The 27,597-nt window shown below is 40.4% G+C and overlaps 2 protein-coding genes across 2 annotated transcripts; one reads left to right on the plus strand and one right to left on the minus strand.

Annotated features, from left to right (window-relative positions):
- LOC145107013 (uncharacterized) lies at window positions 1–1,338 on the minus strand. Its single transcript, XM_079043906.1, has one exon. The coding sequence runs from the start codon at window positions 1,336–1,338 to the stop codon at window positions 1–3; it is 1,338 nt and encodes a 445-aa protein (XP_078900032.1).
- Window positions 1,339–18,393: 17,055 nt separating this feature from the next.
- Window positions 18,394–19,836, plus strand: LOC145107014 (uncharacterized). Its single transcript, XM_079043907.1, has one exon. The coding sequence runs from the start codon at window positions 18,394–18,396 to the stop codon at window positions 19,834–19,836; it is 1,443 nt and encodes a 480-aa protein (XP_078900033.1).
- The last annotated feature ends 7,761 nt before the right edge of the window (window positions 19,837–27,597 follow it).

Below are 27,597 nucleotides of genomic sequence, written 5' to 3' on the forward strand. Positions count from 1 at the left end.
CTAACCCATTGCTTCTTTATGTTCTTTCAACACTTTGAGGAGTTTCTCTTCGTCACATTCGGTTAAGTGAGTTGAAATGATGACCGGAAGAGTCTCGTTGTTTCCCAAGTACACATACTTTAAATGTTGAGGAAGGACCTTCAATTCTAATTCTGGTGGTTGAACAAGGGAGGGTGGCAATCTCGTGTGAGTTTGAGGTAATTCAATTTGCTTCACACTAAATTGAGTGGTTTTCTTGATCTCCAAATTGTTAACCAATCTTTCAACTTTTGGGTCTAGTGAGTAGAGCTTCAACTTCTTGGCTAATTTCCCACAATCAAACCCTTTGCTCAAAACCATCTCCAACACGTCACCATTAGACAACTCGAACAACTCTTGGGTTAATGGTTCAATAACATCAACAAAACACAAAGATGAAACATCACTAGGATATCTCATAGCATCGTAGATGTTAAAACTTATTGTCTCCCCATCAAACTCCATCGTTAAGCTTCCCGCATATACATAAATCTTTGTTCTAGCCGTCTTCAAGAATGGTCTCCCAAGTAGAATTATACCCGACTTTGAGGACACTTGTTCATCTAGATCAATCACGTAGAAATCACTCGGGAAGACTAATTGGTTTACTTGTACTAGGACATCTTCCAGAACACCTCTAGGAAAGACACTTGACTTATCCGCAAGAGAGATTATGACACCGGTTTCACTTAAAGGACCAACATTCAATGATTCATACACCGAATAGGGCATGACATTAATAGAAGCACCAAGATCAAGCATGACACTACTAAGAGTGACATCTCCTATCTTGCAAGGAACCGTAAACATTCCAGGATCTTTACACTTAGGTGAAAGCTTCCTTCGTAAAACCGCGGATGCGTTTTCATTCATAGATATTTTCTCATTTCCCTTCAACTTCCTCTTGTTGGTACAAAGTTCTTTCAAAAACTTTGCATACCTAGGGATTTCCTTGATTGCATCAAGTAGAGGGATATTTACTTCCACCTTTCGAAAGGTGTCCAAAATCTCTTTCTCCTCCATTTTCTTCTTTGAAGTTGCAAGTCGAGAGGGGAACGACGGTTGAGTAGCTATTGGAGTCACTAGAGGGGTAGTCTTCTTTGGAATTCCGGCTTGTGTGGCATTCTTGACAATGGGATCTTCAATGGGAATGACCTCTATTTCTTCCTCCTCATCCCTTGGCTTCTTCTTTGAACTACTTACTCCGGCTTGTTTACCATTTCTCAAGGTCACCACATTGACATTTGGGTTCTTTTCGGTTTGAGAAGGCAACTTTCCACGGGACTCCAACTTTCTTATGGATGTAACTATATCTCCCATTTGTGCTTCAAGGTTGGAGATACTAGTCCTTGTCTCTTTTTGGAATTGTTGGGTACTAGTGGCTAGGGATTTGACAATGTCTTCAATGGACATTCCGGAGCTACTTGGTTGGGATTGGGGAGGTTGGTGGTGATGTGGAGGGTGTGGTTTGGATTGATAGTTTGGTTGTGGATGCTGGTAATGAGGTTGTGGTGGTGGATAGGAAGGTCTAACCAATGCATTTTGAGGCAATGGTCTTGGGTTGTAGCTCATGTTGGGATTTGGCTTCCAACTTGAATTGTAAGCATTTTGGTAACCGGATGGCTTGTTGTGGTAATTTTGGAACTCTCCCGTGGCATTTACATGTTTCACATCTTCTTGAAGAATGTGACACATATCTGTAGGATGTCCTGTTGTTGCACATATCCCACAAACCATCACTTGTGGAGTTTGTCCCATGGCTAACTTTTGGACAACGGAGGTTAAATCTTTGATTTGAGACTCGAGATTTGATAATCCCACTTCATTGACTTTGTGTTGTGTGTCTTTTTTCATATCTTGGCGCGGGCCAAAATGTTGAGATTTCGCGGCTATGGTGTTGAAAAGTTGTCTTGTTTGTTGTGGAGTTTTACTAAAGACATCACCACCACTTGAGGCATCAACTAGTCTTCTCTCCATCAGTAACAATCCCTCATAGAAGTGTTGAATGAGGAGTTGTTCCGGAATTTGGTGTTGTGCGCAACTATATCATAAGTTGTTGAACCTCTCCCAATAATCATGAAAAGTCTCATTTTGACCTTGGCGGATTCCACAAATCTCATTTCTGAGACTTGAGACTCTTGAAGCGGGATAGAACTTGTCAAGAAAAGCTCTTGCCATGTCGGTCCATGACTCGATCAAGCTCTTGCCATATCGGTCCATGAGTTGATCGACCCCGGGGGAAGATAGAATAACCAATCCTTTGCTCTATCGGCCAATGAAAAGGGGAATGCCCTTAGCTTGATTTGGTCATCGGTTGACCCTTGTGGCTTCATGCTAGTGCAAATAATGTGGAACACCTTCAAATGCTTATGAGGGTCTTCATTCTCCAATCCATAAAAAGTTGGGAGGTGATGGACTAAACTTGACTTCAACTCCGAGCCTCCTTCCAAAACTGGGTAACTGATACCGGTTGGAGTTTGTGTAACATCGGTTTCCATCATTTGCCTTAAGGTTCTTTCGGGAGCTTCTCCTCTGTCTGCCATTTCGATTAGTTCAATAATGGGTGGATTTTGTTGTAGAGGTGGTGTTTCGGTAATTTCTTGGCGAGGGTCGGGACTAGAATCGGGTTCCGTTTCACTTGCTGAAGCGGTTTCAACTTCCGGGTCCCCGTGAGGATTGGAAGTTTGACCACGTTCAACTCGCTTTTCCTTCGCCAAACGCCTTGCTTCTCTTTCAATTTCTGGGTTGTAAATCAAGTCACCTGTACGCTGAGATCTGGGCATAGAGAAACAAATTGATTAAAAATAAACCAATCCCCGACAACGGCGCTAAAATTTGGTGGTTGTCGAGGCCAACAAAATATATACCCTAAATATAACACACTAAAATAGTGTATAGTGGTAAAGGGATCGTATCTACGGAGATTGGCTCAATTTGAATCTCTATGTAAATCATTTGTTCAAGTACTTGTAAAACAAAAGTAAAAGTAAAATGCGGGGTTTAGTTCTTTTTGATTGTTTGACAAAATTAAAACTAGCTAGAATGTAAATATGACAAGTAAACAAGTAAAAGATTTGATTAAATTTAATGAAGTGAAATTGGTTGATTTTGGGTACACCACATGGATGACATGGTTGACTTATCATTAGACTAAATAGAACAACACTTGTGAATTAATTTAACTTGGCTATAGCAATCCATAAGCACAAATTACCTCAACCCTTCATTGTTATTAAAATGGCTAGAGGAGCTCTTAACACATGTCCTTAACTAAAGTCACAAAATCAATGAAGCATATAATCTTGTGAAAATCAATTAGCTTTAAGTTCTAAGAGTTACCAAGTCCAAAAGATAATCAAATGCTTACATTATCATTATGGAGGAAACATTTCCATGGTCTAAATGAAATGAAAACAAACATATAAACCATTTGTTGCTTACTAATTTAAGGGTCCATTACTTAACCAAGAAATTAGTCAACAAAAATAAGCATTCATTCATCTAAGCTCATGATCAAAGATAAATAAACACAACAAGATGTTTAACTAGAAAACATTTCCATAAACTTCAAACACAAGATAATAATAAGTCTTCAAAGCAACTAATCATCCATGGGTTAAACCCTAATCAACCAAATGAAAGTTTAGCCAAGCACAACCAAAGTAAAAGAAATGCAATATAGTTTAGTGATACCAAACATTGTTCTAGTTGCAAGATGGAAAGAAAATAACACCAATCTTCAATTCTTCAACTTCTTCTCCAATGTTCTTGAGAGCCAAAAGAGTGGTTTTCTCCAAGAAGTGATTTTTTTAAAATGCCCCAAAACTCCAGCAAATAAGGCTCATTTCCGGATTTAAAAAGTTGCACAAAAGCTACCCACCAACTTTCCACAAGTAGAGTCAACAAGTCAAAACTCGGGATCAATTCAGCACAATTCACGCGGACCGCGTATGGGTCCACGCGGACCGTGTGGGTCTCGCTGATTGTGGGACTTGGGCCATTTAAAATACAATCTAGCCCAATCTTCTCATTCACACTTCAGCCCACATGCATAACTCTTGAGAGCCCAATTGTGCCATTCCAAAGCCTCCAATAATTGGTTTAATGCTCCTTCAATCAACCATAGCTCGAGTCTGTGTCGCCTCATCATCATTCTCGCTCAAAAATTAAGTCCAACTTGATTTCTTGTTTATGCTAACACCAAGCTCAATCGCACCACTTCAAGTCCACAAGCAAACCGCAAGCCTCCAAAGGTCCCGCACTCCTTCCATATCTCCAATAACAATTAGTCTTCGAAAAATCCTGCAAATAAGCTCAAAAGACTGGAAAGCACCCGACAAAGGAGAAAAATAATAAAAAGAGAAAATATGCATGAAGATTAACTAAAATGAGATGGTTTTAACTAAAAATAAACTATGAAAATAAGTAATAAAAACGAAACTATCATGAACTGAAGTGAACTACAACCATATCTCCTACTGAAGAGAAGAATGATCAGCATTACTAACTTAACGTGTTAGCATGGTTTTATCCAGTGAACCTTGCATGGTCACTGAAGTCAGTAGAATAGTATTAGTTTATTATTCATGTATCTTTTCAGGACTCTATAAATAGAGACTCCTTCTTGATGTAATTCCTTATCTCATCTCTCTTATCTCTCACCTTGTATCTCTTTCACTCACAACAACTTCCAATCTCTAGAACTTCATTGCAATACAAAGATCATTCTCTCTATATATCTATATCTTATCTGAACTCTCGAGTCCCTCTTCACCTTAAGTTGTTCTCGTATACTAACATGTATTTGAATGCAAATCTTGTTATGAAACAACATGGTGTTTACTTGATATAACTTGTTGTCATTTATATTTCTTTTATATTTTCGCATTTTACATTTCCGCATCTGACAATCTAACTCTTCTAACTTTTATTATTGTTGAGCTGACAAAGATCCTTGAGATTAACTTATTCTGCAACTTATACTCTTGTACTAACGTTTGTTCAAGTGTTTCACCAAAGTTTTTCTCTCAACAATTGGTATCAGAGCCAAAGTGGTTGTTTTTTAAACAAAACTCTGATTTTGAAAAGCCTTCTATACCACTGAAGCTCATTTTCAAAAAAAAAAAAAAAAACATGGCACAAGCTTTATCATTGAATATTTCCAACAGTCTTGGAGGCTCTAATAGAGCACCAATAGTTGTTGCAAGTGAGTACCACCATTGGTCAAAAAAATTAGAAAGGTATCTCACGAGGCTCGGTAGAGATATATGGAGGTCTGTTGAAGAAGGACCACATGTTCCTATTCTCACTCCCGTTCAAGTAGATGGTACTCAGGCACGACTAGGTGAAATTCAGTCAGCAATGAATCGACCAACAAAAGATGATCTTGACAAAATGGAGAATGATGCCGTAGCCTTCTATGAAATTTCATGTGGTGTGGCTCCAGACAACTTTGACATCATCATCAACTGCAAATCTGCTAAAGAAATTTAGGATGTGCTAAAAAATCTTTATCAAGGGTCCGAACAAGCTCAAGATAAGAAACTCACCACATCACTAAATGAGTTGAATAACTTTAAAGCTCTTCCTGGTGAAAGACTTGAAGATTCCTTCAAAAGATTCAATCTCATCATCACAAAACTCTCGAATGTCGGAACGGTTCGAAGAAATCACAAGACAGCCCTACAATTTCTGAATGGTTTGGGTCGACACTGGACCACTGCAAAAATGATTGTTCAAGGAGATATAAAGATCCACACACTCTCTCTGTTCAAACTCTATGGTGAACTACAAGCATAAGAATCTACGGTGTTGAAAGACTGTGCAGACCTAGGAGGACCACTTGCCTTAATGGCTCAAACCCCGGATTACAAACCTCCTCAGTATCCATACACCGCAGAAGCACCATATCAACACTCATATGACAATCCACCGCAGTCATATGAAGCTGACGCAGAACAAGATGACGAAGAAGAATTCCAAAACGCCATTGCTCTAGTTAGTCAACAATTCAATAGACTTCCACCACCACCCTTTCGTAAAAACCAACACTTCACCAAACCACCTTTCAACCGCAACTTCAATCCTCAAAACAACCAACCACGTTATCCCAGAAACCCTCATCCACCTTCACAATCAAAGAACAACTCTCCAAAAGAGACACCGCAGAACAACCAACCTTCAGACTCCGGTACCACTACTGAAGAAAAAGATGGAGTCATAATCTGCTATAAGTGTCACAAAGAAAACCACTTTGCCAAAGACTGCAAAGCAAATTTGGTTAAGTACAAGGAATTCTATCTTAGAATGGCCCAAGAAATGGATGAAAACGAAAAAAGCAAGAGCTTATATAGCTCAGGTGAAGAGAGACCATCAAGTCTGGTCATCAGGGGATGAAGAAGAGGAAATCAACACCAACCGCAACAAAGTAAAAATATGCATGGTGGCAACAAGTGAAGAAGATGGATCAATGAACCTGAAAAAAAAATTTGCTACATGGCAAGAGATGAAATTCTCAGCATCGTTGAACAGGTTAGACTCATGATTCAATCTAATAATTATAGCATGCATGATTGTGAGCCTTACATCAAAAAACTTAATGACACTTGTGTTGCCGTCCTTTCAAACTATAACAAAGCTCCAGATGAAAAGAACATAGCATCCCAAGAGTTATTCCATGTGAGAGGAAGATTAGAAGACAAGAAACTAAAGTCCATTATGTTAGAAAAAGACTTGTTATTAGAAAAGGATGCTAGGATGTTGAGTGAAACTCAGTTAGAAATAGCTTTGAATCAAAGGGATCTAGCCCAAAAAGAGATTGTACGTTTAAATCTTTTAATTGAAAAATTATTTCACGAAAGCGAAGCTATTGAGAATCTTGTGAATAATGGGACCGTAGACAACACTTATAATCGGGGTTGGTCCAATGGGTATCCAACCACTGCGGACTCCTCACCCCGATTCAATAAAGACCGTCTTTACGTCCCATCAGACCGCACCTTTCATTTTCCTGTCAATCACAAAACATACCCCGAAGACATTCAGTGTCACTTCGGTAGACTTCGTGATCTTAGCAACAATTTTGTCATTGAGGAGATTATTCCTGAAATCTCTGATAACTCCTTGCCTAATTTTGACACAATGATTTCTAACTCCCAGTTAGGCTCAGTTGTATATGAAGTAATCATTGTAGAATAGTCTGAATCAGATTGTCCATCTAACACTTGTCCCAATCAAGAAAAACCATTAACTTACTCTACGGTACTCCAGTCTTCACTACGGCATATTCAAGTTAAATCAAATACCAATCTTCAACCCATTTTGCACGAGTTGCCAATTAAAAATTTTGAATTTGGCCAATGTTCTCAAAATCTTGAGTCCTATGTTCTTGTGTGCCGCATACGCTAAGAAAATGTGTATTGTTTCCATTCTGGCTACGGGGACATATGTTTCATCGTAGTCAGCACCTTCAAGTTGACTGTACCCCTTAGCAACTAGCCGAGCTTTGTTTCTCACTACCGCACCAGATTCATCTAGCTTGTTTTTATATACTCATCTTCTTCCAACGATTGTGTGGCCATTTGGCTTCGGTACCAGTTTCCACACTTTATTGCTTTCAAATTCAGCTAACTCCTCTTGCATTGCGGTGATTCAGTCGGGCTCCATGAGTGCTTCTTTTATGGTTCGAGGCTTGATTGAGGACATGAAAGCTGCATAATGGCAGTAGTCAGTTAAATCTTTAGAGGATCGAGTCTGAATACATATGGATGGGTTGCCGATGATTTGACCCGGTGGGTGATCTCTTGTCCAAATATGTAGTCTGGATTGATGATGATTTGTGACTGCGGTTGAGGGAATATCCACTAAGTCTGATGACTCTGCGGCAGGAGAGTGAAGTTCCCCATCGATTTGAGAACAGTCGGCATATGAGTCTTTGTTTGTTGAGATGGGGACTGCGGTAGGTAAAGGTAGTTCCCCCTAGGTTGATGACGGGAGTTCCCCTTGAACCATGGATGGTTCCCCCTGGACAAGTGATGTAGGTTCCCCCTAAATCGATGAATGATGAATAATCCTTGGATCACTTCTTGTGTCTATGTTTTCAATCTCTTCGCCAGAGTCTTCAAGAGCAGTGGATTGAGTGGTTGATCTGCGGTGAAGCACTGGAGCATTTTCTTCAAGTATTGGAACCTCTACGGTTGATATTTCCAAAGGAACTGATCTTTCCCCCTCAACCGAATAGGTGGAAATATTGGGTGATATTCCTTCAGATTGATCAGGTCCAGATATAACAACATGTTGTTGTTGTGCCACCGGAGACACCCGAATTTCTGAAAGATGAGCCGTATCTGTAGGACCGAAAAGGTCATCATAGTTGACTTCAACTATGTTCAAAGAACCGGAGGATGTGGGGACATCACTTTCCATGATGTATTTGGTTTCGGTGGAAGGATCAGAGTTGCGGACATAGTAATCATCAAACTTAACATCAAAGCTTTCAACTATCAGTCTGGTACGTCTAATGAGAACCCTGTAGGCCACCTTGTTGGTAGAGTAGCCAATAAAAAATGCCTTCATCTGATTTTGGTGCAAATTTATTGAGATGATCCTTGTTGATCACAAAACACTTGCACCCAAAGATATGGAAGAATCGGATATTTGGTTTGCGATTGTTGAGGCCTTCATATGGAGTTTTGTTAAGACGTTTGCAAATGATGCTTCGGTTTTGAACAAAGCATGCAGTTGCCACAACTTCTGCCCAGAAGTAGAGAGGAAGGTTGGCAAAATTCAGCATCGATCTAGCTGCTTCGACCAATGTGCGATTTTTCGCTCTACTACTCCATTTTGTTGTGGGGTGTATGGTGCTGAGAAATTGTGACTGATACCCTTTGAAGTCAATAAGCCATTTAGTAGCTGATTTGTGAATTCAGTCCCATTGTCACTTCGTATTCTTCTGACAGGTAACTTGATCTGGAGCTCTATTTCTTTGATGAAGTTAATCATGATCTGCGGTGTTTCAGATTTGAGTCTTAAGAAAAAGACCCAGGTGAAGCGAGTGAAGTCATCCACTATAACTATAATGTATTTCTTGTGATGAAGACTGGCTATGGTAGAAGGACTGCGTATGTGTAGAAGCTCCAAGGGTTCAGCAATTGAGGAATCAATGATCAAAGGATGACTCCTCTTGGTCTATTTGCCACATTCACAGGCAGGGCATAGAGTATCATTATTGTACTTGAGAATCGGTAATCCTCGGACCAACTCTTCGGTGACCAGATTATTAATGTACCTAAAGTTGAGATAAGCTAGCTTGCGGTGCTATAACCAACTTACTTCATATACAACCTTTGAGCCTTTGAAAGGACGCACAGCTGCGGGTTCCCGATGATTAAAGCAACATCAAACGATACATTGTTCCTTCAGCCTTAAATTTTATGAGGCATGTACTTCGGTCACTTGTCATTATGTAACAATACTCGTCAAATTCGACCTGATGTCCTGCTTTACATAACTTCCCAACGCTTATTAAATTGTGCTTGAGACCCTCAACATAAGCAACTCTTTGGATTGAGAAGCTCCCCGTAGTTAGTACACCATATCCTCTGATGGTTCCATTTGCATTGTTTCCAAACGTGATGTGTCCACCATTACAGATTGGCCTGAAGTCGCGAAGGTATTCTAACCTTCCTGTCTTGTGCAAGGAGCAGACACTATCGATTAACCATTCCTCTTCTTGTTCTTCCTTGTATATTGCCTGAAAAATTAATTTGTTAGTTTGGGCACCCAAACAAGTTTGGAGCCCGGGGTCACATGAGAAACTTTCTTACTGGATGCATGCACGTGGGTTTTAGGAACAAATTTCATGTCAGTTTTTAAACCTAGTCCTGGGTGTTTCATGACTTTTGGAATGTTACGAGGTTGGATTGGACGAGACGTTTTTAGCAGATAAAATTCAAAGGAAAGATTTTTCTCGTTTATCCAAGTAACATACTGGGTCAACGGTCCGGAGGGTGTGGTTGGGGTATTGTAACTGATCCGTTGGTGGGATTTGACTGTAGTGCTCGTGGGACTTGATAAAGTTTTAGCACATGAATTACACCTAGGTTTTGACTTGATGATTGACTGAAATGACTTTGAGGGTTCAGGAGTTGGCAAAATACCCTTCCACTTTGGGTCATTTAAGGAATATTGTTGAAAAGACTTGACTCTTTTTGGAGATTTTACAAAAGAGTTTGAGAAAGATTCGGTTAATGTACATTCCTTTTTGTATGATTCCTCGACTGCAGTGCGATTTTGTAAAGTTTTGGCAATCTTGAATTTTTCAAAAACTTTTTCTTTTGAAATCTTGGCTTGTTTTTTGAATTTTCCTTTTTTGAGATCGGCTTCCCGCTTTTCCTTTCGGGATCTGATTTCGTCTTTCAAAACCATTTTTGCTTATTCTTTGGTGAAACAATATCAGTGACATTCAACTGTGGTTTTTTAAGATTTTTAGATTGTGATGAAAACGTGGACTTGTGTAACGCTCTAAATTTTCAAACCAAATTTTTCATTTTTAATTTCCACAAAACACAGTTTAATATCTTATATACTCAAATTGTAATTGTCTCGGAACACAAAACATAAAAATGTTTATCACAAATCCCAGAATCCTTAAAACATAATTCCATCAGCACGTGTGTACAATCAATTCGGCGCCTTCCCGCGATCCTGAGAGGTACCTGAAACACATTTCACACAACACTGTAAGCACGAAGCTTAGTGAGTTCCCTAAAATACCACACAGAAATAATTAATCTCTCATGGCTATAACTCGGTAAGGACCCTCCGGTTATGTGACTCAGTGAAGACCCTCCGGTTTCACAGCTCGGGTAGTGATGACCCTTCGGTCTCACAGCTCTGGTTGGACCCTCCGGTCATGTATCTTAGTGAAGACCCCATGGTCTCACAACTTGGTTTGGACCCTTTGGTCCTAACTCAATAAAGCACAAAATAATATATAACATAAATCACAAAGACAGAATGCATAATATATCACATAACTCAGTGTAAGCACATAAGACCCTCCGATCACACAGTATTACCACTCAGGTAAGTATAGTGAGGAGACTCACCTCGTACGTAAGCAAGTAGGTCTCGTACTCAACAATCAGTCTAGACCCTGCCTACATATCATAATCATCTCTAATTAACACTTTATAACAACAACTCTAAAGATGTTAAGCTAACCCTTTTTCTAACTCTCGGAAAGGGTGAAAGACCATTTTACCCCTCCATGGTCTCCAAAGTACACTTCTGACCAAACCCTAAAAGTCAACGGAAGTCAACGCTAAAGTCAACAGTCCATGTTGACCCAACTCGCCGAGTGCATCTATGCGACTCGTCGAGTTCCTTCATTTCTCTGAAATATCGGGAAAATCCAACTCAACTCGTCGAGTTGTATCACCAACCTGCCGAGTTTGTAACACGTCCAAACTATCGGGGAAAACCCTAACCAACCCGTCGAGTTGGATCATCAACTCGTCGAGTCCCTTCAGTTCATTCTCTCATTCAGACGTTTTTAAGCAGAACGAAGGCCCCATACTCTAGATCTAGCCTTCTAAGTCTGAAGTATCACGTAAAGCTGCAAGCTTTACGTCCATGCATGGCATCTAGGGCTCAAAATACCAAAACAAAGCTCTATGGAGGGTTTAATGCATGAAAGTTGGCCAATATCTTGATAAAGCTTAAATCTTTAGGCCCAAGGGACCTCATATTGTCCAGATCTGAAGTCTCATCTTCAAGGCATGCTCAAACAACTAAGAGACTCAATGAGAAGATAGAAATGGCCATAAACTCCCTAGTGAAGAGATCTAACAAACAAATGGTCAAGGTGATAGCTTTTTACCTCCAAATGGCAGCTAACACGGAAAGAATATTGGATCCAAGGGATCCTTCTCGTTCCAAGCCTTTTGCTCCTCAAACTCCTTCAAAGAATGCACCAACACACACACACACACACACTTTTAGCCTCTCTCTCTCTCTCTCTCTCTCTCACACACACACACACAGATGATACCAGCTCATTTAGGGTTTCTCTCAGGGTGCTAAAATGACCAGGGAGGCGGAAGGAAGGGCTTAAGGCTCTTTAAATAGGGTACAAACCCTGAAAATTAGGGTTTCCACACTCAGCTCCTACTCGTCGAGTTGGGGTCCTCCAACTCGTCGAGTAGACTCTAAAAATCGCGCGACTATCTCCATCCCTACTCGACGAGTTGGGGCCTCCAACTCGTTGATTTTCCCTGAAAAAATGCATATAATTAAATTAAATATTATACTTGGGAGTCGGGATGTTACAACATGACTCATCAGAACTAGAGGACTCAAGATTTTGAGAACATTGGCCAGATTCAAAATTGTTAATTGGCAACTCGTGCAAAATGGGTTGAAGATTGGTATTTGATTTAACTTGAATCTACGGTAGTGAAGACTAGAGTACCGCAGAGTAAGTTAATGGTTTTTCTTGATTGGGACAAGTCTTAGATGGACAATCTAATTCAGGCTCTTCTACGATTACTTCATCTACAACTGAGCTGGACTGGGAGTTAGAAATCATTGTGTCAAAATTAGGCAAGGAGTTATCAGAGATTTCAGGAATAATCTCCTTAATGACAAAATTGTTGCTAAGATCACGAAGTCTACCGAAGTGACACTGAATGTCTTCGGGGTATGTTTTGTGATTGACAGGAAAATGAAAGGTGCGGTCTGGTGGGACGTAAAGACGGTCTTTATTGAATCGGGGTGAGGAGTCCGCAGTGGTTGGATACCCATTGGACCAACCCCGATTATAAGTGTTGTCTACGGTCCCATTATTCACAAGATTCTCAATAGCTTCGCTTTCGTGAAATAATTTTTCAATTAAAAGATTTAAACGTACAATCTCTTTTTGGGCTAGATCCCTTTGATTCAAAGCTATTTCTAACTGAGTTTCACTCAACATCCTAGCATCCTTTTCTAATAACAAGTCTTTTTCTAACATAATGGACTTTAGTTTCTTGTCTTATAATCTTCCTCTCACATGGAATAACTCTTGGGATGCTATGTTCTTTTCATCTGGAGCTTTGTTATAGTTTGAAAGGACGGCAACACAAGTGTCATTAAGTTTTTTGATGTAAGGCTCACAATAATGCATGCTATAATTATTAGATTGAATCATGAGTCTAACCTGTTCAACGATGCTGAGAATTTCATCTCTTGCCATGTAGCAATTTTTTTTTTCAGGTTCATTGATCCATCTTCTTCACTTGTTGCCACCATGCATATTTTTACTTTGTTGCGGTTGGTGTTGATTTCCTCTTCTTCATCCCCTGATGACCAGACTTGATGGTCTCTCTTCACCTGAGCTATATAAGCTCTTGCTTTTTTCGTTTTCATCCATTTCTTGGGCCATTCTAAGATAGAATTCCTTGTACTTAACCAAATTTGCTTTGCAGTCTTTGGCAAAGTGGTTTTCTTTGTGACACTTATAGCAGATTATGACTCCATCTTTTTCTTCAGTAGTGGTACCGGAGTCTGAAGGTTGGTTGTTCTGCGGTGTCTCTTTTGGAGAGTTGTTCTTTGATTGTGAAGGTGGATGAGGGTTTCTGGGATAACGTGGTTGGTTGTTTTGAGGATTGAAGTTGCGGTTGAAAGGTGGTTTGGTGAAGTGTTGGTTTTTACGAAAGGGTGGTGGTGGAAGTCTATTGAATTGTTGACTAACTAGAGCAATGGCGTTTTGGAATTCTTCTTCGTCATCTTGTTCTGCGTCAGCTTCATATGACTGCGGTGGATTGTCATATGAGTGTTGATATGGTGCTTCTGCGGTGTATGGATACTGAGGAGGTTTGTAATGCGGGGTTTGAGCCATTAAGGCAAGTGGTCCTCCTAGGTCTGCACAGTCTTTCAACACCGTAGATTCTTGTGCTTGTAGTTCACCATAGAGTTTGAACAGAGAGAGTGTGTGGATCTTTCTATCTCCTTGAACAATCATTTTTGCAGTGGTCCAGTGTCGACCCAAACCATTCAGAAATTGTAGGGCTGTCTTGTGATTGCTTCGAACCGTTCCGACATTCGAGAGTTTTGTGATGATGAGATTGAATCTTTTGAAGGAATCTTCAAGACTTTCACCAGGAAGAGCTTTAAAGTTATTGAACTCATTTAGTGATGTGGTGAGTTTCTTATCTTGAGCTTGTTCGGACCCTTGATAAAGATTTTTTAGCACATCCTAAATTTCTTTAGCAGATTTGCAGTCGATGATGATGTCAAAGTTGTCTGGAGCCACACCACATGAAATTTCATAGAAGGCTACGGCATCATTCTCCATTTTGTCAAGATCATCTTTTGTTGGTCGATTCATTGCTGACTGAATTTCACCTAGTCGTGCCTGAGTACCATCTACTTGAACGGGAGTGAGAATAGGAACATGTGGTCCTTCTTCAACAGACCTCCATATATCTCTACCGAGCCTCGTGAGATACCTTTCTAATTTTTGTGACCAATGGTGGTACTCACTTGCAACAACTATTGGTGCTCTATTAGAGCCTCCAAGACTGTTGGAAATATTCAATGATAAAGCTTGTGCCATGTTTTTTTTTTTTTTGAAAATGAGCTTCAGTGGTATAGAAGGCTTTTCAAAATCAGAGTTTTGTTTAAAAAACTACCACTTTGGCTCTGATACCAATTGTTGAGAGAAAAACTTTGGTGAAACACTTGAACAAACGTTAGTACAAGAGTATAAGTTGCAGAATAAGTTAATCTCAAGGATCTTTGTCAGCTCAACAATAATAAAAGTTAGAAGAGTTAGATTGTCAGATGCGGAAATGTAAAATGCGAAAATATAAAAGAAATATAAATGACAACAAGTTATATCAAGTAAACACCATGTTGTTTCATAACAAGATTTACATTCAAATACATGTTAGTATACGAGAACAACTTAAGGTGAAGAGGGACTCGAGAGTTCAGATAAGATATAGATATATAGAGAGAATGATCTTTGTATTGCAATGAAGTTCTAGAGATTGGAAGTTGTTGTGAGTGAAAGAGATACAAGGTGAGAGATAAGAGAGATGAGATAAGGAATTACATCAAGAAGGAGTCTCTATTTATAGAGTCCTGAAAAGATACATGAATAATAAACTAATACTATTCTACTGACTTCAGTGACCATGCAAGGTTCACTGGATAAAACCATGCTAACACGTTAAGTTAGTAATGCTGATCATTCTTCTCTTCAGTAGGAGATATGGTTGTAGTTCACTTCAGTTCATGATAGTTTCGTTTTTATTACTTCTTTTCATAGTTTATTTTTAGTTAAAACCATCTCATTTTAGTTAATCTTTATGCATATTTTCTCTTTTTATTATTTTTCTCCTTTGTCGGGTGCTTTCCAGTCTTTTGAGCTTATTTGCAGGATTTTTCGAAGACTAATTGTTATTGGAGATATGGAAGGAGTGCGGGACCTTTGGAGGCTTGCGGTTTTCTTGTGGACTTGAAGTGGTGCGATTGAGCTTGGTGTTAGCATAAACAAGAAATCAAGTTGGACTTAATTTTTGAGCGAGAATGATGATGAGGCGACACAGACTCGAGCTATGGTTGATTGAAGGAGCATTAGACCAATTATTGGAGGCTTTGGAATGGCACAATTGGGCTCTCAAGAGTTATGCATGTGGGCTGAAGTGTGAATGAGAAGATTGGGCTAGATTGTATTTTAAATGGCCCAAGTCCCACAATCAGCGAGACCCACACGGTCCGCGTGGACCCATACGCGGTCCGCGTGAATTGTGCTGAATTGATCCCGAGTTTTGACTTGTTGACTCTACTTGTGGAAAGTTGGTGGGTAGCTTTTGTGCAACTTTTTGAATCCGGAAATGAGCCTTATTTGCAGGAGTTTTGGGGCATTTTAAAAAAAATCACTTCTTGGAGAAAACCACTCTTTTGGCTCTCAAGAACATTGGAGAAGAAGTTGAAGAATTGAAGATTGGTGTTATTTTCTTTCCATCTTGCAACTAGAACAATGTTTGGTATCACTAAACTATATTGCATTTCTTTTACTTTGGTCATGCTTGGCTAAACTTTCATTTGGTTGATTAGGGTTTAACCCATGGATTATTAGTTGCTTTGAAGACTTATTATTATCTTGTGTTTGAAGTTTATGGAAATGTTTTCTAGTTAAACATCTTGTTGTGTTTATTTATCTTTGATTATGAGCTTAGATGAATGAATGCTTATTTTTGTTGACTAATTTCTTGGTTAAGTAATAGACCCTTAGATTAGTAAGCAACAAATGGTTTATATGTTTGTTTTCATTTCATTTAGACCATGAAAATGTTTCCTCCATAATGATAATGTAAGCATTTGATTATCTTTTGGACTTGGTAACTCTTAGAACTTAAAGCTAATTGATTTTCACAAGATTATATGCTTCATTGATTTTGTGACTTTAATTAAGGACATGTGTTAAGAGCTCCTCTAGCCATTTTAATAACAATGAAGGGTTGAGGTAATTTGTGCTTATGGATTGCTATAGCCAAGTTAAATTAATTCACAAGTGTTGTTCTATTTAGTCTAATGATAAGTCAACCATGTCATCCATGTGTTGTACCCAAAATCAATCAATTTCACTTCATTGAATTTAATCAAATCTTTTACTTGTTTACTTGTCATATTTACATTCTAGCTAGTTTTACTTTTGTCAAACAATCAAAAAGAACTAAACCCCGCATTTTACTTTTACTTTTGTTTTACAAGTACTTGAACAAGTGATTTACATAGAGATTCAAATTGAGCCAATCTTCGTGGATATGATCCCTTTACCACTATACACTATTTTAGTGTGTAATATTTAGGGTATATATTTTGTTGGCCTCGACAACCACCAAATTTTGGCGCCGTTGCCGAGGATTGGTTTATTTTTAATCAATTTGTTTCTCTATGCCCAGATCTCAGCGTACAGGTGACTTGATTAACAACCCAGAAATTGAAAGAGAAGCAAGGTGTTTGGCGAAGGAAAAGCGAGTTGAACGTGGTCAAACTTCCAACCCTCACGGGGACCCGGAAGTTGAAACCGCTTCATCAAGTGAAACGGAACCCGATTCTAGTCCCGATCATCGCCAAGAAATTCCCGAAACACCACCTCTACAACAAAATCCACCCATTATTGAACCAATCGAAATGGCGGGCGGAGGAGAAGCTCCCGAAAGAACCTTAAGGCAAATGATGGAAACCGATGTTACACAAACTCCAACCGGTATCAATTACTCGGTTTTGGAAGGAGGCTCGGAGTTGAAGTCAAGTTTAGTCCATCACCTCCCAACTTTTCATGGATTGGAGAATGAAGACCCTCATAAGCATTTGAAGATGTTCCACATTATTTGCACTAGTATGAAGCCACAAGGGTCAACCGATGACCAAATCAAGCTAAGGGCATTCCCCTTTTCATTGGCCGATAGAGCAAATGATTGGTTATTCTATCTTCCCCTGGGGTCGATCAACTCATGGACCGACATGGCAAGAGCTTTTCTTGACAAGTTCTATCCCGCTTCAAAAGTCTCAAGTCTCAGAAATGAGATTTGTGGAATCCGCCAAGGTCAAAATGAGACTTTTCATGATTATTGGGAGAGGTTCAACAACTTATGCTATAGTTGCCCACAACACCAAATTCCGGAACAACTCCTCATTCAACACTTCTATGAGGGATTGTTACCGATGGAGAGAAGACTAGTTGATGCCTCAAGTGGTGGTGATGTCTTTAGTAAAACTCCACAACAAACAAGACAACCTTTCAACACCATAGCCGCGAATTCTCAACATTTTGGCCCGCGCCAAGATATGAAAAAAGACAAACAACACAAAGTCAATGAAGTGGGATCATCAAATCTCGAGTCTCAAATCAAAGATTTAACCTCCGTTGTCCAAAAGTTAGCCATGAGACAAACTCCACAAGTGATGGTTTGTGGGATATGTGCAACAATGGGACATCCTACGGATATGTGTCACATTCTTCAAGAAGATGTGGAACATGTAAATGCCACGGGAGAGTTCCAAAATTACCACAACAAGCCATCCGGTTACCAAAATGCTTACAATTCAAGTTGGAAGCCAAATCCCAACATGAGCTACAACCCAAGACCATTGCCTCAAAATGCATTAGTTAGACCTTCCTATCCACCACCACAACCTCATTACCAACATCCACAACCACACTATCAATCCAAAACACACCCTCCACATCACCAATAACCTCCCCAATCCCAACCAAGTAGCTCTGGAATGTCCATTGAAGACATTGTCAAATCTCTAGCCACTAGTACCCAACAATTCCAAAAAGAGACAAGTTCTAGTATCTCTAACCTTGAAGCACAAATGGGAGATATAGTTACATCCATAAGAAAGTTGGAGTCCCGTGGAAAGTTGCCTTCTCAAACCGAAAAGAACCCAAATGTCAATGTGGTGACCTTGAGAAATGGTAAACAAGCCGGAGTAAGTAGTTCAAAGAAGAAGCCAAGGGATGAGGAGGAAGAAATAGAGGTCATTACCATTGAAGATCCCATTGTCAAGAATGCCACACAAGCCGGAATTCCAAAGAAGACTACCCCTCTAGTGACTCCAATAGCTACTCAATCGTCGTTCCCCTCTCGACTTGCAACTTCAAAGAAGAAAATGGAGGAGAAAGAGATTTTGGACACCTTTCGAAAGGTGGAAGTAAATATCCCTCTACTTGATGCAATCAAGCAAATCCCTAGGTATGCAAAGTTTTTGAAAGAACTTTGTACCAACAAGAGGAAGTTGAAGGGAAATGAGAAAATATCTATGAATGAAAACGCATCCGCGGTTTTACAAAGGAAGCTTTCACCTAAGTATAAAGATCCTGGAATGTTTATGGTTCCTTGCAAGATAGGAGATGTCACTTTTAGTAGTGTCATGCTTGATCTTGGTGCTTCTATTAATGCCATGCCATATTCGGTGTATGAATCATTGAATGTTGGTCCTTCAAGTGAAACCGGTGTCATAATCTCTCTTGCGGATAAGTCAAGTGTCTTTCCTAGAGGTGTTCTGGAAGATGTCCTAGTACAAGTAAACCAATTAGTCTTCCCGAGTGATTTCTACGTGATTGATCTAGATGAACAAGTGTCCTCAAAGTCGGGTATAATTCTACTTGGGAGACCATTCTTGAAGACGGCTAGAACAAAGATTTATGTATATGCGGGAAGCTTAACGATGGAGTTTGATGGGGAGACAATAAGTTTTAACATCTACGATGCTATGAGATATCCTAGTGATGTTTCATCTTTGTGTTTTGTTGATGTTATTGAACCATTAACCCAAGAGTTGTTCGAGTTGTCTAATGGTGACGTGTTGGAGATGGTTTTGAGCAAAGGGTTTGATTGTGGGAAATTAGCCAAGAAGTTGAAGCTCTACTCACTAGACCCAGAAGTTGAAAGATTGGTTAACAATTTGGAGATCAAGAAAACCACTCAATTTAGTGTGAAGCAAATTGAATTACCTCAAACTTACACGAGATTGCTACCCTCCCTTGTTCAACCACCAGAATTAGAATTGAAGGTCCTTCCTCAACATTTAAAGTATGTGTACTTGGGAAACAACGAGACTCTTCCGGTCATCATTTCAACTCACTTAACCGAATGTGACGAAGAGCAACTCCTCAAAGTGTTGAAAGAACATAAAGAAGCAATGGGTTGGACGATCGTGGATATCAAAGGATTGAGCCCCTCCACTTGCATGCACAAAATTTTGATGGAGGATGAATGCAAGCCGAGCCGAGACGAGACGCGCAAAGAAGGTTGAATCCGCCAATGATGGAAGTGGTCAAGAAAGAGATTTTGAAGCTCCTAGATGCGGGAATGATCTCTCCAATCTCGGATAGCAAGTGGGTGAGCACGGTGCAAGTCGTTCCAAAGAAGACGGGAATCACGGTAGTTGAAAACAACAAAGGTATGATGGTCCCCACCCGCGTGCAAAACGGGTGGAGAGTATGTATTGACTACCGCAAAGTCAATGCTAGCACACGAAAAGATCATTTCCCATTGCCTTTCATTGATCAAATGTTAGAAAGGTTGGCCGGGAAATCCCATTATTGTTGTCTAGACGGGTACTCCGGTTTTCACCAAATCCCGGTGGCACCAGAAGACCAAGAAAAGACAACATTTACATGTCCATTTGGCACTTTTGCATACCGGAGAATGCCATTCGGATTGTGTAACGCCCCGGCTACTTTCCAACGATGTATTGTTAGTATCTTTTCGGAATATGTCGAGAATATAATTGAAGTCTTCATGGATGATTTTACGGTATATGGAAACTCCTTTCAAGAGTGTTTGACCAATCTCACCAAAATTTTGAAAAGATGCATTGAAACAAATTTGGTTTTAAACTTTGAAAAATGTCATTTTATGGTGAGTCAAGGTCTCATTTTGGGTCACATTGTGTCTAAAAAAGGAATTGAGATATATAAGGCCAAAATTGATGTTATTCAAAGCTTACCTTACCCGACTTGTGTTCGGGAAGTTCGCTCTTTTTTGGGCCATGCAGGTTTCTACCGACGATTCATCAAGGACTTTTCAAAGATAACAAGACCAATGTGCCAACTATTGCAAAAGGATGTTGATTTCGAGTTCAATGAGGCGTGCAAAGAAGCTTTCGACAAGCTCAAAGACTTGCTTACATCCGCCCCCATCATGCAAGCACCAAATTGAGATCTCCCTTATGAGATCATGTATGATGCAAGCAACTATGCAATAGGCGCCGTTTTGGGTCAAAAGAATGGACGAGCCTCCCATGTGATCTACTATGCATCGAGAACACTAGCCAATGCTCAAAGCAACTACTCTACTACATAGAAGGAGCTACTGGCCATAGTATTTGCCTTAGAGAAATTTAGACAATACCTACTTGGTACCAAGGTCATTGTGTGTCACACCCCCAAACCAAGGATGGCGGAAACGTCCGGGGGTGGAGGACTTCATGTATAGTATCATAACAACAATTGTAATAGTAATTGAAGCAAACACAACCAACATATATATAATTGAAAAAGTAACATCATTGTATGAATTACATGTTTACGAATCAATTACAATATGCTGACAAAATATGAAATAGTAGACGCCTTAGCGCCCCATCCTCAAAAGCACTTGGTTACCTGTTTAATGATTTCCTGAGAACACAAGTTGTTTGAAAAAGTGTCAACACAAAGGTTGGTGAGTTCATAAGTTTTTGTTTGGTATTATTAAAAGCCTTTCGTTTGTAAAAGTAGTATTTGTGTTAGAAAATCCAATATTTTCCTTAATGTGTAAATGTAGTCTTAAAACCCAAAGACCGAAATGTACAAGTAATTTGTCATATTTATAGTAAAACAATGCAAGTTTAAATCGACATAAACTCGTTAAATTTTAATGAAGTTCCCGTAAATTCCAATGTTTATTAATACTTTATGTGAGTTTATTATAACCATACTATGACCAAGGTTGCCTAAAACGACGTTCTTCAGGCGTCGGAAATGTTATGACATTTGTCACCCCAGACCTATCGGTCTAACTGTTGTATGCAGTTTGGGTGTGGGTTTGTCAAACCCAATATAGATCTATACACAACTATCACGCTCTCCCTCAAGGAGACTCTGGTTACAATACAGGACTTAATGGTAATTTGAAGTAAATGTCTCACAAAGTCATTAACGGAATTACGTGTTATGAAAACTTGGTACCGTATGGCCGTACCTTGCTTAATGAAAATATCCTTTGTATAAATGTACCCTTTTTAAATGTATGTGTTATGTAATGTATCATAAACTATACCTATTATAGTTTATCAACCAAGGGTAGTACGTAGTAATGTATGCAAACTATATCCAAAATAGTTTATTAAATGTTTGAATGTATCGGTTGTACTTTGATTATAATCACTTGTTATTCTTTATATTTTATATGTCCAAATCCATTTGTAAACTGATATGTGTCTAAATATTAAGATAAAATGTCATATATTGCAATAACATATAATCACATAAAGATATACACCTTGCTCAACACGTTACAAGGTGAAATGAATTTGACAGCAACTTTTCGATGAATACAGTTTCTGTTACTGTTCTTAGAAAATTTATAGAAAAATCATCAAAGCTCTAAATCCAAATCCGCAAATTCTGAGAGTTTGGAATATGAGTCTAGTTTGTTCGTAAATTTTATCATGATTTTTAGTGATCTCTAACAGAGGTGAAAATGTTCATAATGATGATTTGGTTCGTTGTTTCGCACTGTTAAGGCTAAGGAAAATCAAACACATGAACTTTCCAAATGATGATTTTCTCATTAAAATAGCGAATTGTATAGTGATTACATAACGTAAACCCTAACATACAAGGGTTATTGGAGTTGACCGGTTTGACTTGTTGACTTTGTTTGACTTTGACTTGACCGAAATTTGACGGTTGTCACATCATCCCCCCGTTAGAAGGAATTTCGTCCCGAAATTTTCATTTTGACTGGGATTTCAAGAGTTTGGGAAGAGATGTGGATACTTTTGTTTCATCTGATCCTCGCGTTCCCAGGTGAATTCGGGTCCTCGTTTAGCGTTCCAACGGACCTTCACGATGGGAATACGACTTTGTTTCGTTCGTTTGATTTCCCGATCCATGATTTCGACTGGTTCCTCCACGAAGTGGAGATTTTCGTTAACTTCGATTTCGTCGAGTGGTATTACGAGTGTCTCATCAGACAAACACTTCTTTACGTTCGACACGTGAAATGTGGGATGTACTTTGTCGAGTTCCTGAGGTAATCGAAGTTTGTATGCTACTGGCCCAATCCTAGCAAGGATTTCGAATGGCTCGATGTACCTTGGATTTAGTTTCCCGCGTTTGCCGAATCGTATCATTCCTTTCCAAGGGGAAACTTTTAGTAGTACACGATCACCCACCTGGAATTCCAAGGGTTTGCGTCGTTTGTCTGCGTAACACTTTTGCCGATCGCGAGACGCTTTCAGTCTTTCTCGAATTTGAACGATCTTTTCTGTGGTTTCCCTTATGATTTCAGGGCCAGTGAGGGTGCTATTAGAGACTTGCCCTCTAGCTAGCTGTGTATCCCCCACCTCAGCCCAACACAGGGGTGATCTGCATTTGCGACCGTAAAGAGCTTCGAATGGAGCGACTTTGATGCTAGTATGATAGCTGTTATTGTAGGAGAATTCGATAAGCGGTAGATGGGTATCCCATGCTTTACCGAAGTCTATCACACAAGCTCTTAACATGTCTTCCAACGTTTGAATGGTTCGTTCGCTCTGTCCGTCGGTTTGTGGGTGGTAGGCCGTACTCATGTCAAGCCTAGTTCCCAATGATTTTTGTAGAGACTGCCAAAACCGTGAGGTAAATCTACTATCTCTATCGGAGATAATGGATATCGGCACACCATGGAGTCGTACAATCTCTCTGATGTACGTTCTAGTCAGCTTCTCCATCTTGTCGGTTTCTTTTATCGGTAGGAAGTGTGCTGATTTGGTCAATCTGTCTACGATTACCCATATGGTGTCAAGCCCGCCCGATGTCTTAGGCACCTTGGTTATGAAGTCCATGGTTATTCGTTCCCACTTCCACTCAGGTATATCCGGCTGTTGTAATAGCCCGGATGGTTTCTGGTATTCGATTTTGACCTTGGCGCAAGTCAGACACTTGCTCACATAGGTAGCAATCTCAGCTTTCATGTTCGGCCACCAGTATAATTTCTTGAGGTCCAGATACATCTTATCTGACCCGGGATGGATGGAATATCGAGTCTTGTGTGCTTCATTCATGATGACGTCTCGGAGTCCACCGAACTTCGGTGTCCAGATTCGATTCATGAGATAACGTACTCCATCATCCTTGACTTCTAAGTTTTTATCCATTCCCCTTAATGTCTCTCCTGCCACCTTTTCTGGTTTCAAATCTTCTAGTTGAGCTTCCTTGATTTGTATGGTCGTGTGGGAATGGATCGTCATTGTTAAGGATTTTACTCGGCGGCCTGAGTACTCCTTCCTGCTTAGAGCATCAGCCACTACATTGGCCTTGCCCGGATGATAACGAATTTCGCACTCGTAGTCATTCAGCAACTCTACCCATCTCCTCTGTCGCATGTTGAGCTCTTTCTGATTGAGGATATGCTGAAGACTTTTGTGATCAGTGAAGATAGTGCATTTCGTGCCGTAGAGGTAGTGTCTCCAGATCTTCAAAGCGAATACCACTGCTCCTAATTCCAGGTCGTGCATAGTATAATTAACCTCGTGCGTCTTAAGCTGTCTTGATGCATACGCGATAACCTTCCCTCTCTGCATGAGCACACATCCGAGGCCTTGATTCGAAGCATCACAGTACACTACGAAGTCCTCGGTTCCCTCTGGGAGAGACAAGATCGGTGCGCTGCATAGGGCTTGTTTTAACGTTTGGAAAGCAGTTTCTTGTTCATTTTCCCACTTGAATATCACACCTTTCTGCGTCAAGGTGGTGAGTGGTTTCGCAATCTTGGAGAAGTTTTGTATAAATCTTCGGTAGTAGCCAGCAAGCCCAAGGAATTGTCGAATTTCGGTTGGCGTCTTGGGTGCTGACCAATTCTCGATTGCCTTGATCTTGGAGGGATCCACATGTATGCCTTTTTGACTTACCACATGGCCAAGGAAATCCACTTCTCTAATCCAGAATTCACACTTAGAGAACTTAGCATAAAGCTTCTCCGCTCTTAGTGTCTCTAGCACTTGGCGTAGATGTAGGCGATGCTCTTCTTCGCTTCGCGAGTAGATCAAGATATCGTCGATGAATACGATTACAAACTTGTCTAGGTAGGGTCGACACACTCTATTCATTAGGTCCATGAATACCGCATGTGCGTTTGTTAAACCGAAGGACATCACCACAAACTTGTAGTGCCCATAGCGAGTTCTGAATGCAGTTTTGGGAATATCTTCTTCTTGAACTCGTAGCTGATGGTAACCTGACCTTAGGTCGATCTTTGAGAAGAAATTTGCTCCTTGGAGTTGGTCGAAAAGGTCGTCGATTCGGGGTAGAGGATATCGGTTCTTGATGGTGAGTTTGTTTAGTTCCCGATAGTCGATGCACATGCGAAAGGATCCGTCCTTCTTCTTTAGAAAAAGGACTGGTGCTCCCCAAGGTGAGAAGCTTGGTCTGATGAACCCTTTGCTCAAAAGCTCGTTCAACTGACTGGACAACTCTTGCATTTCTGTTGGTGCGAGGCGGTATGGAGCTCTGGCTACGGGGGTAGCTCCGGGTATTAAGTCAATTCTGAAATCGACTTGTCGTGCGAGTGGTACACCAGGAAGATCTTCTGGGAACACATCCGGGAAGTTACACACTTCGGGGATGTCTTTGATGTCTTTCACGTCTTGTTTCTTGTCTACTACGTGGGCCAAGAAGGCGTGGTACTCCTTCCGGAGATACTTTTGGGCTTTGATGCATGAGATGATTTGTAAATTCGCACTAGGTTTGTCACCATAGATGAGAAGGGTTTCGTTATTTGGTAGATTGAGGCGAACGGCCCTTTCGTAACATAGAATGTCGGCACGGTGAGGAACTAACCAATCCATCCCGATGATTACGTCGAAGCTTTTTATGGTGACCGGCATCAGGTCAATTTTAAATGTATGGTTGTCTAGAGTGAGAGTACACTCTGAGTATATATCGCTAGTGCGTTCTACTTTCCCATTTGCCATTTCTACTACATAAGTATCCTTTAGTGATTGGGGATTTTGTTCAAGTAATTGTTTATATTGGTGGCTCACGAAACTCCTCTCCGCTCCACTATCGAATAGTACGCATGCATAAGAGTTATTGAGGAGAAACGTACCGGTAACCACCGCGGGATCCTCAACTGCTTCCCCATGTCCTATTGCCAGGATTCTTCCTACTCCACCAGAATTAGGGGCTTGTGCTTTGGGGCAGTTTCTTTTGAAGTGACCTGCGTCTCCACAGTTGTAGCAGGCTCGGGTTGCCCCCGTACTGGCGACTTGGTTGATTGGTCGAGCCGGCGCTTTACAGAAACGAGCAGTGTGCCCCTTCCTGTCGCAGTTGTTACAGTGCATCTCCCTACAAGCACCATTGTGGTGAAAGTTGCACTTGGGTAGGGTTCCGGCATATGGCTTCGGTGGTGCAGTAGTGGCAGCATGGACATCAACAGTTTGTTGCTTCTTAGCGGGGTCCTGTGCTGGTTGGCTCTTCTTTTGGTTCCAGAACTTCCTTTTGTTGTTTCCCCCTTTTGATTGATCAGTGGTGGTGGTTGTAGTATTATGACCGGCTCGGTGGTCAACAAGTTGTTGTGCCAACTCCCTGGCACTGTCAAAAGTAGTTGGCCTTGAAGCCAGGACACTACTTTGCACTTGGGGAGACAGTCCCCAAAGGTATCGCTCCACCTTTTTCTCCTCCGGAGTAACCATTGTTGGGCAGAGGAGAGCCAATTCATTGAATCGGGTGGTGTAGGTTTCAAGGTCGGAGCCCGTCATCCTGAGGTTCCAAAGTTCTTGTTCCAGCTTTTGAATTTCACCTCTCGGGCAGTACTCCTTCATCATCAAGGTTTTTAGTTCTGCCCAGGATATGGAGCTAGCCACTTCGAGAGTAAGTGAATTAATCCGACAGTTCCACCAAGTAAGGGCCCGGCCGGTGAAAGTGAAGGCTGCGAACTTAACTTTGCTCGCTTCGGGGCAAGAGCACACTTGAAAGACTACTTCAGTCTTTTCAAACCATTGCATAAAAGTGATGACTCCCCCGCTCCCATTGAAGTTGTCGGGTTTGCCATTGGTGAAGTCTTTGTAGGAACACTCTCTTGTACGCCACGTACTGTCTCCGTGGTTAGAGTTTGTAGCACCCGATCCAGAACCACCAGCTCCGTTTGTCCCTATCTGCGATATTGCAGCCGCTACGACTGCTGTTACTGCAGCCTGGAACATCGCAGGATCAAACTGTGGAGGCAGCAGCGGAGGAGGTGTTGCTGTGTTGCCGGAAGGTCTTGGTCTTCTCCTTGGCGGCATGGTTCTGTCATAAGTCGTAAACCAATGTACTTTTAGTAAAAGTATATTTATAGGAAGAGAAATCTTTTATACATAAAGTATATTATTACGTTGTTTTCCGGTATGTTTACGATACATACGATTTTATACTTTTAATTGACCCAATACATTGGGTTATGAGGTAAAATGAAAGTATAAAATATTTTATTTGAGTTTCCTTGTTTCCAAGTATATGACTGTTTGTAAAAGTTTCACATATACTAATTTAGTCGGGACATAATTAATATATTATATTTTAAAATGATCTTTATCGGTTACTTAATTTGTTGCAAAGTGCATACCAGTCATATGTGATTAAGATATATTAGTCCTTCGAATAGATGACCCTAACTCCAAGACCACAACCAAACAAGGACAGGAAGTGAAACAAAGATACATAAATTCTAAGTCTATAACATCTTAGTTACATATGACCTTAGCGCATCCACTTAGCAGCTATTGATCTATAAATAAAGACCTATTTAATTCTCAGATAATTTATTATAGTAACACAAAATACTCCTA

This window comes from Lactuca virosa, chromosome 4 (genome assembly GCF_052849685.1).
Source record: "Lactuca virosa cultivar CGN04683 chromosome 4, Lactuca_virosa_CGN04683_v6, whole genome shotgun sequence".
In the NCBI taxonomy this organism is placed as follows: domain Eukaryota; kingdom Viridiplantae; phylum Streptophyta; class Magnoliopsida; order Asterales; family Asteraceae; genus Lactuca; species Lactuca virosa.

Bases quoted from the DNA above. Each gene is read 5' to 3' on its own strand.
- LOC145107013 (XM_079043906.1), bottom strand. From the start codon at position 1,338: ATGGGAGATATAGTTACATCCATAAGAAAGTTGGAGTCCCGTGGAAAG.
- LOC145107014 (XM_079043907.1), top strand. From the start codon at position 18,394: ATGGGAGATATAGTTACATCCATAAGAAAGTTGGAGTCCCGTGGAAAG.